At 41.4% G+C, this 15,111-nt stretch overlaps 1 protein-coding gene across 2 annotated transcripts in view; it reads right to left on the bottom strand.

Annotated features, from left to right (window-relative positions):
- Positions 1–15,111, bottom strand: part of igf2r (insulin-like growth factor 2 receptor) — a 44,507-nt gene that overhangs the window by 8,610 nt on the left and 20,786 nt on the right. The window contains exons 13-37 of one of the 2 annotated variants that reach the window (XM_017456170.3): positions 14,234–14,521; positions 13,634–13,784; positions 13,354–13,534; positions 12,561–12,676; positions 12,246–12,396; positions 11,469–11,633; positions 11,253–11,357; positions 10,150–10,251; positions 9,835–10,006; positions 9,244–9,417; positions 7,671–7,814; positions 6,937–7,115; positions 6,678–6,765; positions 5,683–5,886; positions 5,445–5,575; positions 5,251–5,354; positions 4,865–4,989; positions 3,783–3,979; positions 3,512–3,638; positions 3,180–3,311; positions 2,823–3,085; positions 850–1,068; positions 651–701; positions 442–540; positions 199–357 (exon numbers count right to left, since the gene is read on the bottom strand). In XM_017456170.3, coding sequence (XP_017311659.1) covers positions 199–357; positions 442–540; positions 651–701; positions 850–1,068; positions 2,823–3,085; positions 3,180–3,311; positions 3,512–3,638; positions 3,783–3,979; positions 4,865–4,989; positions 5,251–5,354; positions 5,445–5,575; positions 5,683–5,886; positions 6,678–6,765; positions 6,937–7,115; positions 7,671–7,814; positions 9,244–9,417; positions 9,835–10,006; positions 10,150–10,251; positions 11,253–11,357; positions 11,469–11,633; positions 12,246–12,396; positions 12,561–12,676; positions 13,354–13,534; positions 13,634–13,784; positions 14,234–14,521 — 3,827 coding nt within the window. The remainder of the gene's footprint in view (positions 1–198; positions 358–441; positions 541–650; positions 702–849; positions 1,069–2,822; positions 3,086–3,179; positions 3,312–3,511; positions 3,639–3,782; positions 3,980–4,864; positions 4,990–5,250; positions 5,355–5,444; positions 5,576–5,682; positions 5,887–6,677; positions 6,766–6,936; positions 7,116–7,670; positions 7,815–9,243; positions 9,418–9,834; positions 10,007–10,149; positions 10,252–11,252; positions 11,358–11,468; positions 11,634–12,245; positions 12,397–12,560; positions 12,677–13,353; positions 13,535–13,633; positions 13,785–14,233; positions 14,522–15,111) is intronic. The other variant, XM_017456171.3, reaches the window with a different exon arrangement.

The following is a 15,111-nucleotide window of genomic DNA, read 5'->3' as shown; positions in this document are numbered from 1 at the left end:
TGAAGAAAAACAAATCTCGGGGGGAACAAAGCAGCAGAGATCGTTGCTGCCTCTGGTTAGCGTACATAGCTAGAACAGTTAGACTGCTTTGCTAATCTGCGACTCACGCTAATACAAAGACTAGCAAATGTAAATTAAAAATAAAAGCATCTTCCGTAAGAATAAACGTCGACACGAACGTGAACACAGACTAGCCACCTGAACATCTCCCGACAGACGCGAGAGGTCAAAGGTGTACTGCAGCTGGGAGACTTTGAGCTTGCAGCCCTGCGTGCTGATCGTCTCCGGACACACCAGAGGCGTCGGCCACTCGAACACGTACATGCAGTCCTGCTGACGCATCATCTCCGGAGATCCCTGTGTTCACAAAAGAAAGCTCGAGGGATATCCAGGTACGAGACAATTCAAAGTCTTATCGACGTCAAGTACTAGAGTACTAACCAGGTCTGTGCCTTTCTGGCAAGTGAAGATGATTCTGGAGGTGTAGGTGACGGAGGGATCGGCTGCACACGGTGTCGTACTGCTAAAATCGATCTCCACCTGGTGACGTCAGAAAATTAAATATAAAAGGCGCAAAAGAGGAGGGAAACCGGTAAAGAAAACAATATTGTTATAGGGTGGAAAAAAAAGGAAAAGAGAGCGCTTATTACCGCATCAGTGGCAGAGTTATACTTCGGAGGGGAAGTGGCATGTCCGATGTCCTGTTCGGGCAAAGAAAATAATAAGAATAATAAGAATATTTACACGCACGAGCCGCTCAAAGCAACTCGGATGCACCGGAAACCTCAAAAGCAAGCATTTTTGCCCCAAGACCCTCAGGTTAACCGTATGACCCGATCAGAAACTCACGACGGGGTCTCCATTAGGCGGGTCCATGCACACTGCCGCTCCAGGAGGACACTTGACCCCTGGAATGGGATTGAGAGGCTGGCAGATGTTAATGTAGAAGACACGCGACGTGTCCGTGTCCTCGCCAGTGTCCTCGTCCGTGGCGGTGTAGTACCCGCTGAGGTGGATCAGAGGACTCAGGTCTATCAGGCTGGTTTTGTTCCAAACAGAGCACCTCACCTAAAACACAGACAACACGATGTTAGCGCTGATTGATTAACAAACTAGACGTGCGTAACATCCGAGTGAGCTAAATCTTAATATAATAGATAATAATAAACATCAAATATTAATAAAAAAAAAAATGTTTATTATTAACTAATGTAATGTTCTTAGAGTAAAATGACATTTCTTATTCAATTTTACTTTATCCCAAGGGTGCCAATAATTCTACAGCTGACCACGAGGCCCTGCTGGTGCTCCGGTTAACTCTGATTGGTTACAGGTGACTGCAGCAGTAGTCTTGAGACGTTACTGATTACAGATAATGCCTGAAGTGTCCCGAGTTGTCATATGTAAAGCGAGTTGCGTCACTGACTGTAAATGACGTTCATATGTATGATCCGTTACGCTTTAAGAACTCCGGCTAATGTACAACTGGCACTTCTACGTTACTTACAACATCTCTCAAAGGTCAAAGAAGGTGCTGACGTCTGCATTCTGTACTCAGTACCTACATGCGAAATGGACCGTGGGTTATACGCAATGGAAGGAGGAGCTGTTTAGATAGGAAGCTGGTTAGCCAGCTACTATGGGCATTCCCATGGCGAGAAACGTTTAAGGATCTCTACGTAAGGTTTTTTAAAATAAATTTTTCCTAAAAACTCTGAAATTGCATTCGGTTTGACTTTTTTCAGGGTGTTGACTGTATATATATATATATATATTATATATTATATAAAGCTTTCTCACGGGTTTAAGACCAGTACACTCTAATAAAACGTGCCTCAAGGATAATAGATTCTGGCAGAAGGTACACATTGGCGAGTCTTCTCCTAATATTAAAAACCTGTGCGTCATGACCTCTTCGACAGCGGGTATAGACGATCTGGTGAACGAAGCCAGACACTACACTGATCGGTTGTTAAGAAGTACCAGGCGACCAATAAGAGTCAAGCTTTATACGACTTCATATGACTAGCGAAAAGATAGGACAGAGAGACGGTTTTTATACAATGAAACATTAATTTTTACTCTGAACAATAATTATATTCGGGGCCGAAAGGGTTAAAGAGCGACTCCGGGGGAATTCCATAATCTTAACCGGCATTAGGTCTCCTTTCTAACCAGATCAAGCTTTAAACTAAAAAGTCATGTTTCGTTACTAGAACGCTCTGCGCTTGCTCTCCGACGATCCTCGGATGAGTCGCCGTCCGTGACGTCTAAAAAGGAACCGGGTGGCTGCCATTGTCCTCGTAAATCCCAGACTAGTGAGCGATCAGCCCCAATAAACTGTACAGCTTTAGAGAGAGAACGGGAGTTCAGGGAGCTCCGCGGCTCGGCAATTTCTCTCTCATTTCTACAGTAGTGGTCAAAAACGATGTGCGTCTTTATATATAGTTTTTATTGTAAAGGTGTGGCACGAGATATGTTCTGAACTTCTTGAAGCGGATTTTTATATTTATTTTATACTTTTGTTTTATTTTATTTTCAAATCAGAAGTAGTAAGCGTCTGAGTTTTACACCAGCCGGAAGCAGAAGTGCCGTTTTGGTTATAACGCAATAGTGTTTGTGCAAACAGCCCTTTGTGTTCCTGGCGTTATGGTGAACCGAGCAGGCCTTGAGGTCGGCATGTGGATTTTACATCAACTGTGTTGAACAGTTAACAGTAATTACATCAAACGGACATGAAGGCATGTACGATATTGTTAAAAAAAAAAAAATAATAAAAAAATTGGTTTATATCCAATACAGTTTAATTACTACTGTAGTACCTTTTGTTCGCAGACCAGCGGTGTATGCCAGGAAAAAAAGTGAGTGCATGTGTCCTTGTCCGAGTCGACCAGGACGGGCTTGCTGGTGCCGCCTCCCTCAGACTTGCAGATGAAGCTGATGATGCTCTTGTGTTTCAGCGACGGATTGGCCTCGCAGACGTCTCCGCCCTCGTACGTCAGCTCCACCACCTGGTCCTTATAGACCAGCTTCCTGCTGGACATTCCTCCATTCACAGCTGTTTTCGTGTCTTTGATACACACTCCTGCACGACAGGACAGACAAGGACCGAATCAGTGCTGAGTAGGAAACCAATTGAATAGTTTTGCTAAAACAGACAATTGATTTTGGGGCATCACCTGCTTCTGAACTGCAGCCTGTGTTTTTTAATGGGCCACAGACATTGAGGCGATACATCGTCCTGACGTTTACGCTGTGGTACAACGTATATCCACCTTCCTGAGTGAGTGAGTTGAGGTCAAAGAGATACCCTGTGGAGGGAAGGCACGTGGACGATTCAGATCCCTAATGAACAGGCCAGAGGCTTACTTTTATTGCTTTACACTGTGTACATGTGGTTTCATGGCAGGGAACGTAGCCAGGTTATGACCCAGGTGATTTGCGTTAACGTTCAAGAGAACGTCTGAATACCACGATTGTAGGATGGAGGTGATCTCGCCGTAGGACTCACCTGTGCGTGGATCATTGACCTTGCAGTCTCCGTGTTCTGTGCTGTTAAGGGGACACGCTGCTGCGGTAAACCACACAAAGTTGTACACACAGTCCTCTAGTGCAGTGATCAGAGTGGGCTTTGAGTTCTGTAGCCAGCCACACACACACACACACCCCAAGTTAAAAAGCACATCACACACAATTCCCATTTCAATATTTATCTAATAACAGGTTTATCTCTTAACACGGCCAGTCCTTGGCATACACCACACAGAGTCTCCGCGCCTCACCACTTTGTTGTGATCGCACTGAAAGCGTATGACGGTGGACCGTTTGCTGTCTCCATCCGGGCAGGTTGTTCCGTCTGTGTACCTCAGCAGCAGTGTGTCTCTGTCCCACTGTGGCTCAGACTGAGCTTCTCCCAGACTCACATACGTATCACCGGTCTTCTGACACGCTGCAGCACTGCTTGGGCAGCCCCATGAACCTGACACACACACACACAAAGGATCAAAACAGCTATAAATCTTTAGAAGTCTTCTATTGCACAAAGTACCAGAACCCTTAGAGCCAGAAAATGTAAACTGGGAGATTCCAGGACTAAATGTGTAGGATGTTTACGGTATCTGCTCAAAACTGGCATCAACAGAAACAAGTTGTTTCCGGGGGGGTGGAGCTAACAGCATAGCTTGTAGCTGATTGGTTATGCAGAAAAGTTCAATAACTCAAAAAATTTTATAATCTCAAACTATTTTGCGGCCCAACTGAAAAACAATCGCAGAAATACTTCCTGTTCTCTGATTATAAGGAGTGTGACTGTTGGTTTGGGGCAACAATGAGTTCAAATTAAACCGGTTTATGGTTCAGTGACTCTGCTTTGACATTATTTTTATTTATTTATTCACTGTTCTTTTTAGGCCGCGCCAGCATCAACGGCTATTTTCATGGCAAGATCAAGGTAGGTACAACAGTAAAGCATTCGGTAAAATCTTACGATATTACAAGAATAAAAATCTGAACACTTTTCCACAACTAAAAAAAAACTATATAAAAGAGCCTTCAATTTATCCTGCTTTTAAAAGGAATTCCCTGCTGAGATATTTCGGAGGACTTCCAGATAAGTATTTTCTGAACAGAAGCGTTGTCTAGTGCTGTTAAGAACAGGACAGTCCAGCAAAAATGATCGTGATGTTCTTCTTTCTGATCGTACAGAAATCACATGCTGGTGGTTCTTCACCATTCGAGAAGTACGCATGTGCAAGTCTTTAACGACCGATGCGACAGATTCCAGTTTAAAGTTACTCTGGATAGTCTTAACGTCTACTCGTTACCACGCATAAAGACAGAAAGTGTATACCTAGCTTTGACTCACCGCTCTGAGGAACGAGAGACTTGCACACGTTGATGTAGTAGCGCTTGTCTTTGTTCTCAGCAACCACCCAGTTACTGCTGTGCAGAGCCAAGGAGGACAAATCATACGAGTGTCCGCTGCCGTCACTGAAAAAAAAAAAAAAAAAATGCGATTCAGAGACTTTTTCCTGTTTGTATATCCATCTACAGACAAATCTTAACCGCATGGCAGAGGCAACAAAGTGTTGGGGTAAAATATCCTGGTAGGAGTATTCACAAAGCTTAATGAGTTTTCACAAGAACCTCTGGACCACTAGAGGAGAACCGGAGAGCGCTAACTGCTAACTGCATGAGCTAAGAAGCGAGCACTGGTGTGTGTGCAGGAGGTACGAATCGAGTCGCTCTCACTTGTAGGAGCAGATGGTGGTCTTAAAAGGAGGACAGGCCAAAGCAGTGCGCCATTCAAACAAGTAGGTGCATTCTTCTGTCTCTCTGATAAACACTGGCTTCCCCTACGGTGATCATCCAGAGAAACACACACTCAGAAAATAAAAACCTACAACATTTGCCTGATAAAACCACACAGACTGATGAAGTCATACCGGATTCTTGCTATGGTCACAGGAAAACATAATGGCTGTTGATCGCTGATAAATTCTGTGGCAGGTTTCCCCGTGCGTGTAGTTGATCATTATAATGCCATCGTCAAACGTCAAGTTTTGATTAGCCAGTCCTGTAACGGGTAAACAAAAGCACAAATCATAGCGCTGTCCACCTTAAAGGGGCATGATTAGGTCGATTTAAAAACAAAAAACAAACAAAAAAGATAATCGTACGGACCAGAAATCCTGTGATTGGTACCCTCTACTTGGCAGGAGGAGACCATGTTTTCAGTTCCATGTGGACACACCGATGTCTTAATAGGGCCGCATACAGCAAAGTGATATTCATACTGCGAGCTCTTCACCTCATAATCCTGCCCCGACAGTGGAGTCAGGTCGAACTCATACCCACTCCGGGGGTCTTTTACCTTACAGTTTTCACCTGATGGAAGAAATTTTAAAAAAATATATTTATTTACAAATAAAAGGTAGTAAAAAGTTGGGGCATAGTACACAGAGTACACGGTTAACAGAAGATGATTTTTTTTTTATTTTTTATTTTTTTTTTTTTTTTACAGGTGATGAAGGAATTCTGTCTAAAATCTTTTTTTCCCCCCTTGTATTTTTTTTCCTGGAAAGTACTGTTCTCCAAATTTTCACCTCTAAATTTATTATTGAGGAACACTTAGTTATTCCATCTATTTTATTATTCCCCACCACATATAAAGATGTCGGCAACATAGGTCCAGACTGTTAATCCCAATCCAAGCCACTCCAGAAGGAATTCATACACACCTGACCAATCCCGCCCACTCGCTCAGACTCCCCTGTCCAATCCCGCCCACTCGCTCAGACTTCCCCTGACCAATCCCGCCCACTCGCTCAGACTTCCCCTGACCAATCCCGCCCACTCGCTCAAACTTCCCCTGACCAATCCCGCCCACTCGCTCAGACCAATCCGGCCCACTCGCTCAGACTCCCCTGACCAATCCCGCCGACTCGCTCAGACTCCCCATGACCAATCCCGCCCACTCACTCAGACTCCCCTGACCAATCCCGCCCACTCGCTCAGACTCCCCTGACCAATCCCACCGACTCGCTCAGACTCCCTTGACCAATCCCGCCCACTCGCTCAGTCTCTATACAAGTGATGACGAACTGAATGAAACTACACATCTGCAGTTTGTTAACATATTTTTAAAGACATTTTATCATTTGGCATTCAAATCGTACCTTGTACTCTCTTCACCGGGCAAGCCTCGGAGGTCCTCCATATGAAGACATATTCACAGCCGTCCTTACGATCAAACATTGGTGAGCCCTTCAAATAGCAAAGGAGCAGAAATTTCATTTTTGTTTGCCAATTTAAAAATGTAAGCAAACCATTTTGTACCTTTTTGTTCGTAAGTAGTAGGAACTTCCATATATGGAATAATGTAAAAGACACAAGGTGTGAAATAGCAGATAGATCAAAAAGACTGATGGTGCTTACAGGGCTGTCGTCACACTGGAAGATCACGCGTGTTGAGTAACGCCCCCCTGAGCCACACTTATCCCCGTTCTGATAGATGATACTGATGGAGCCATCTGAGCCGGCCTGCAGGCTGGACTGCACAAAGCCCAGGTTCACACCTCGGCCATTTAACTGACCGCATGCTCCGATTACCCCGGCTGCCAATGACAAGTCTGTTAGTGTATAGACTGCTTTAATCAAACACTAAATGTTTTTGCCTTCTTAATACATGGACACACAGGCAGAAGTCCAACTAAACTAAACGTTCAGAGGCTTTGCCATATTGGAGAGGAAACCACTGTGTACAGCTGCTATAACGTAAGTGATAACAGGAAAATTTGTTTAACAGCCACTCCACAACATTACACGTTACTATAAATACAGACAATGTGTTATTCTTTAATGAATTTAAAAAACCTGTAAAAATTGCCAAATTGCTATGGTATAAGAGGAAGAAAACACTTTCCTGAAAAAGAATCAACCTCAGGGTGATCACGGTAACACTGTCAGAGTTTGGTTGCATAGTACTACCCAGTCGTTGATTATTTTCCTATAACTGCACACCTCCAAGTATGAACCCATAATGATCCTAATCTGCATATTTGTATTTCCATGCAAATCTGCAGTGCATCATTAATGTGTAGGACATACATAGAGAAACAAAGGCATGAAAAAAACAATACAGTTAAACTTAGAGCCTAAGTGTGAGTTACCTGGGCAGCCCTGGACAAATGGCAGAGGTTTACACACACTGATGAAGAACTTCTGAGATTTGGCCTGGTCGGAAGTGTCTATGGGAATGTAGGCCTTATTATCCAGACTGAGGTCACTCAGGTCGTACTCATTTCCCTCAGAGTCTGCATGTACCACAAAGCAGGTTAGTGGAAAGACAGGACTACTACGACTACAACTATGATGATTATGACTACTCCTATTACTGCTCCACTACGACTACCACTCTGACTGCTACAACTACTACTGCTACATTTACTGCGACTATGAGCACAATGAATAACACTACGACTACTACCACTACTGGCCAATCGCTCCTACATGCTCAACCCTCCTGAACAATCCCGCCCACTCACTCAGACTCTCCTGACCAATCCTGCCCACTGGCTCAGACTCTCCTGACCAATCCTGCCCACTCGCTCAGACTCTCCTGACCAATCCCACAGTTGACTGCTGACCGTTCACACAGTCATAATTATTATATTTGCTCACAACTGCTAGTGATATTCTTCTAATGAACATAGTTCGTTCTGTTGACCAGGTGAGACAAGGTAAAAACCTGTAAAAATTGGCAAATTGCTGTGGTATAAGAACACAATACTTTCCTGAAAAAGAATCAACCTAAGGGTGATAACAGTAGCACTGTTAGTTTGAGTTTTGCACGATACCACCCAGTCAACCACCACAACTACTACTGCTACAATTACTACAAATAGGAGTACAACAAGTTTCACTATGACTACCATTACGATGATTATGACTATTACAAGTACAACTACCACTCTGACTACTAATATGATTACTATGACTACCACTGCTACTACATTAACTATGACTAGGAGCCCAAGTATCACTATGACTACCACTACGAAGTTTACTACAGCTACTATGAATACAATGCCTACCACTACGACTTCTGCTACAATGACTACCACCATTTTTATTACGGTTACTATTACTACGACCACTGCTATGAATACAGCTACCACTATTATGACTGTTACTATGACGGCAATTACTACAATCATCTATTATTAATGATCTATCTATCTATCTATCTATCTATCTATACAAGTAAAAAAAAAAACCTTAATTTTTGAATTAAAACAAATGTGTATTACGAGTTATATTGTTTATTTATCCACACTTATTTGCAAATAAAAATAATTCAGAAATAAAACGGTGTTATTCTGCAACACGACGACAATCGAAATGTTCTGAAAAACCCAGAAGCATATTTTAAAAGCAAAGTGTAGGCATGCATATTTACATAGCGTTCAGAACGTTAAGCGCAAAAACTTATTATTTAAAAAAAAAATTTTAAATTTCACTATTAACATTCGAACATAAACAACTTTACTATTTCTATTAGATGTGATCATGAAAGAAACATCTGTTAAACGTCTTGGACTTAAACTTTTTTTTTTCTTTTTTTTTGGTCCTAAAGGGTGCAAACCTTTGCATTCCACTATACTAATGTCATCCACTAATGAATTTTATTTAAAAATAAATAAATAAAAGAAAGAAAGTAAGAAAGAAAGAAAGTTAGCTTACCAGTGACACGGCAATCTACCGGTGCAGGCTCACAAGCCAGAGCTGTAGAGAACTCGAAAAGAACGTCATGCTGCACGTGTGTGGATGTGCTCATCTCCTCACGAATGAGCTTCAGGGAGCCGTTAGTGGCACTCTGATCACACACAAAATTAATGGTGAACGTGGCTCTGGTGCCTGCAGTGTGAGAGAGATGGTTCAGTATGGGAGAAAGTAAAGCCACTCATCCAAAATATATCCAAATTGGGCTTAAAAACAAACAAACAAACAAACATGCAAGTTATTAACGTTCACATTAACAAGCTTGCACTCTGTCACTTGTGGGCGTGGCCTGTCTAGCGCTTTTGAGAAACTATAATCAAAATGCCTATGATATGATTAAAATACTGTACATCACCTTCCTTTAAATTTGGATTCGCATGCGGCATGCTTATCTTCGTGCGCAGACTAGCAAAGAAAGTCTCGCTAATTTGATTTATCCCGACGCTCGCTAGTGTGAACGTAAGGTTATGGTATCCACGTGCAACGCCACAGTAAGTTCACTAATCGTTCTACAAGTGTCTGTAGTGCACAGGATATGACGCTTGAACCCACCCAGGGTTTTATCCAGCTCTCCTCTGTAAGTGAGAGTAAGCAGGCCATCAGTGGACAACTGCAGAGATCTCTCCACTCCTACAAAACTATGAGGCTTGCCGTCCTCCACCACACAGCCTGCCGCGTCTGGCTTGTCCGCGCCGCACTGCCGAGCAGCCGAGCAGATGTTCACCTGCGCGAGACACACGGAAAATACCACTCCATTAAAATAAATAAATAAATAAATAAATAAATAAATAAATAAATAAATAAATAAATAACACAAAAAGTACTCCTTGCTTTTAGGGGAAAGTCAATAAATAAGTGTATACTCACGATGAAATCTTTCCCATTAGCAGTTGTCTTGTATGCGTTTTCGGAGGCCAGGGGGAGCAGGCTGAACTCAAAGCCGGTGTTGGGATGCTTCAATGAACAAGTCTAACACACAGGAAATTCAATGCAAACACAAAGCGAATAATGAAAACTTTATTTATTTATTTATTTGACTGCATGTCAAGACGACACCACATCCCTATTCCACAACCCCAGCGCTGTTGAATTCTTGATTCGGACCGGTCAGAAAGTTTTCCATAACAGCCGGTCTGACCGTAATGCAGCTGCAGACATCTGTGCAGATAAGTCTTAGCCATTTTTTTTTTCCCCCTGTCAAAATGTTTAGCCTCAATGTTTTTTTTCCTTTTGCACAAAAGGAAGTGCCGTGTTTGACCTTTTTTGTCTGAATATACAGTTAACCGATATACTTTTAACTATATATTTGTCGCCAAGTCAAACACACGCTGTTGGAATTCATTTCGTATTAATGAACTCAAAATATTCTCCATTTACCGTGGAAGAAAGCATCTTTAAAAACGGGGATATAGAGTCGAGACGAGCGCAAAACATTACAAATATCTTATCTTATTTATACACCAATAAATAGAGGGGTCTGAAAGAGCGCAATAAATAAAATGCACCGTTACTAAAGTGTCTTTTTTTTTTATAAATAAAAGCTTTGATGAGGTAAAGAGATTACGTGAGTTTCTCTATTTCTTAGCACCAAACGTTTATGCAACGTCTCATTTGTACATTAATGGCTGTTATGGTGGTCCAGCACACAATTCTCAAAACGGCCACAAGATGGCACTGTTCATCGGCGGATGCGATACTAACCGATTATGGAAAAACGTTTAAATATCGGGAAAGACGTCTGTAAAACCGATTATCGTTCGATCTCTTGTTCATATCAGAGAGTGTAAAACATCTACGCAACTGTCAATCATTCCAGATTCGCATGTCGATCAGCTCATTTTAACAGCGGGAAAAAATAAGACCGGCGTATTTTTGAGCGCACTCTGCTGTGGAGCTCCGACGTATAAAATGTGTAAAATGTAGGTAGGTTTGTATAGCCTAGCGTGAGAGTGTGTGGTGCTGGGACTCACCTGATTGGTGTCTACAGCAGTTGAAATGGCGCAGGCTGCCTCGGTGTCCCACACGAAGTTCACTGTGCAGTCCTGATTTGATATGAACCGTGGACCGGGCGACTGCTTGCCACAGATATGACAAAGTTAATGTAGCACACATCCATTTAATGTTATGCACGCAGTCCTATATACATAGATATTTTAAAGGCGATTCAGAGTCGATGTGATCCTCACCACAGATCCTTTCAAGCAGACGAAGTGAATGCGGGTGGTGTAGGCGTGCTTATTCCCGTCCAGCTCGCACGCCGAGCCGTCCGTGTACTCCAGCATCAGCTGATTGTCCTCTACGATCACAGGGCCTTTTTTAGCCACGCCCATGTTACTGATGGTCACTTTTTCCTGTAAAAGTACCACGTGTGACAAGTTACAGCTTCAAGATGATTGTGAATTGGCCCTTGTATAATCTGTGTAGCGGGTAAACTACACGAGAAGAGCTTGTATACATTAGCGCGGTCGGAAGATATTCAAAAACGATTTTTATAATATTGCAATCAAAAAAGTCTGTGAGGAAGCTTAATATATTTTTTTTGCATTTGTATATGCATATTTTTGCCACACCCAATTTATTAACTTGTTTATGCCATTATAAAATCGTGTATTATAATCACAATCACGTGCTGCCATTACAAAATCATTATAAGATCTTGTTTACATAAGCTTTCTTTGTTTACATACACTGCTTCCTGAAATTACCCAATACAAATGGTAGTTTTGAAAAATTGGACACACCTTGTTAAAACGTGACCAACTGGGTAAGTAATATCAAAAACCCCTGCTAAACCACACAAACACTGCGAAATACTGACTCTAACAAGATACGGTGTTACAAAAACACTAAACTTTACAGTTAGATCATCATCAGAATGAAACGGAAAAAAAAAAAACCTCAGCTTTTAGCTTTAGTTAATTTTTATGACCTGGTTTTGAAAAAGAGAAAAAAGAAAAGTTCACCTGAGCACTCTCATATTTTATCTGGCACACCGAGGCGAGTCGGTCGCAGCCCGGCACGGGTCGGAGCGGCCGGCACACGTTGATGTAGTACGTCCTCATGTTCGTGGGGTCCGTGACCTCCCAGTTAGCGGCTCCGCTCGACCTCGACAAACTGTAGGATGAGGAGAGAAAAGTAACATCCGTTCACTGCTAATAAACAGTAAGGACTCTGCATGGACAGCTAACAGGGCAGATCAGTATAACGAATAGAAGTTTAGTTAACTTCTGTTAAAGGTTCTCACAAATCGTGGAAACAATATCCAGGACATCGCTCACCTAGACAAGTCAAACTGTTGTAAGGTATCAGGGTCAGTAACCACACACTCCTGTGGCCTCTCAGGACAGGCGTAAGAGGTGTACCATCTGAAGTTGTAGGTATATTCATCCTCAGCCTGGGTGAAACAACATGACAACAAACAGTCCTTTATTTTTTTTTTTTTCAGGAAAACGTATACTTTTATTTTAATAATAATAATAATAATAATAATAATAATAATAATAATAATAATAATAACAATAATAACAACAACAACAACAAAATACATTTTAGTAATATATAATAATCATCATCAACATTACTCGTCATCATCATATTATTATTATTGCAGCAATAAAACAAATATATTATTAGTAGTTAAAGTACTAGTAGAAATAATAGAAGTTGTAGTAGTGGTAGTAGTACTAGTAGTAGAAGTAGCAGTAGTAGTAATTGAAATAGTAGACGTAATAAAAGTAATATAAGTAGTAGTAATATCAGTAGTAGTAAAAAAATTAAATAAATAATAATTATTAAAAAAAAACCGGACCTGTAGGAGTAACAGTAGAAGTAGTATTAGTAGGAGTAGAAAAGATAATACTAGATTGAGTAGCAGCAGTAGGAGTAGCAGTAGTAGTAAAAGTAGCGGTACTAGTATTAACAGTAGAAGTAGTGGGAGTAACAGTAGGAGTAACAGTAGTAGAAGTACTAGTAGAACGAGTAGCAGCAGTAGGAGTAGTAGTAACAGTAGAAGTAGGAGGAGTAACAGTAGTATAAGTACTAGTAGAATGAACTATCTGTATAGTTTCGTACCTGAAACTCAGGTTTGCCCGGCCCGGCCTCTAGGTCACACAGGAAGGAGATGTGTGTGGAGCGCTGTGTGTGTTCCTCGTTGTTGTACCGAGAGCCATTTACGTAGTCCAGCTCAATCATGCCATCGTAATATGACAGACTGGAGTTAGACTCGCCCAGGTTCCAGGAATTAGACTTGGTACTGTAAAACGAGAACAGGGAACCTCAGAAAAGAATAAACAAATAAATACAGTCGAGAAATATTCCAAGAAAAATAAGTTTCACCGAAGAGTGGACTTGCCTCTTGTCAACCTGACAGGCTCCTGATTTCTCAGGGCAGTCTGCAGCCTTAACACTCCCACATACATTAATAAAGTAGTCATATTTGTCATTGGATATGTTGTAGTAACCTCCATCAGCCTTCCTCAGCGGGGTCAGGTCAAACGAAATTCCTGGAAAGACAGGAACGTGTTTATTCAACATCTGCTTCAGAGAGATTTATTTTATTTTAAAAAGGAGCAGTGCATCATTTTTAGAGCCATTTGAAATAAAAACATCGTGGAGTCCTCATCGCCGTCGCCATCTTTTACCGCTCAACCCGTTTCTGTTAAAACCCACACGCCGCTAGTTGTGTTTTAAGGCTCGGATCAGGTTAGGGGGCGGAGCTAACTTCAGGACCAGAAACCAAGAATTTAACCAGATGAATTACATGGAAATACTGCTAAGTGGTAGTTTTTTTTTTTTTTTCTTCTAAAGGTATCTTTGAAATGACATGATTATTATACATCTAGAAACATTTTTAACTTTAAACATCCTTCTGTTTCAGTGAAATGAAAAGAACCTGTAACTATTTAAGAGCTAGAGGACGTTGTACACAGCATGCTAGAAGACATCGCCGTACCTGCGGTGGACTTTTCCACTTTACAGTCTTCCCCCTTGGTTCTGGTGAGCACACAGGCAGCGGCGGTCTGCCACTCGAACTCATAAACGCAGCCGTCGCTGGACACGCTCCTCATGATGGGGGCGCTGTCCATGTCACCGGGCTTACACTTCAGAGTAATGATGCTTTTAATCTTTGTGTTTGTCCTGCACTCGTCTCCGTCCGCGTATATGAGCCGCAAGTCTTTCCCCCTCAGGTCTTTCTGCGGCGAGGAGAGGAATTTACCCAGGCTGACCGACTTTCCTTTCCCTGATGAAAGAACAACTAATTAGTAAAACGTTCACAATATATTTTCATTAAGCAACAAGAAACGTACAGAGACACAAGAAGTGTCACTAAGATACTAAAACATTTATATTTAATAAATAAATAAATAAATAAATAAATGAATGAATTATGAGCAGTAAACAAGTACAAATTACACGGTAGTAGTCACAGTAGGATTCTTCAGATAAATTCGTTCTAATCTTGCATCGTGTCTTCATACAATTAAACTATAAGTAAAAAATGTATATGGATTTAATACCTAGAGTAGGGCTGCAACAAACGATTATTTTCATAATCGATTAGTTGGCCGATTATTTTGACGATTATTCGGCTGGGGACATTCAGTACCTTTTTTTTTTTTTGTCTTTGGTCCACAAACATAAATTCAGACTGAAACTTTACACATATTATTCATTTAGGACTGTAGTTTAATTTAGTGCTTTTTTGTGCATCCATAAAAAATAATGTATAAACACTTATATACACACAAAATATATATAAAAGTTTATTTTATAGTATTTATGCATAATTTATGGATGCATAAAAAGCACAGAATTAAACTACAGTCCTAA

The sequence above is a fragment of the Ictalurus punctatus genome, chromosome 25 (genome assembly GCF_001660625.3).
Source record: "Ictalurus punctatus breed USDA103 chromosome 25, Coco_2.0, whole genome shotgun sequence".
Classification (NCBI taxonomy): domain Eukaryota; kingdom Metazoa; phylum Chordata; class Actinopteri; order Siluriformes; family Ictaluridae; genus Ictalurus; species Ictalurus punctatus.
Note: the sequence above shows the minus strand (reverse complement) of the source record. Positions and strands in the feature narration are given on the sequence as shown.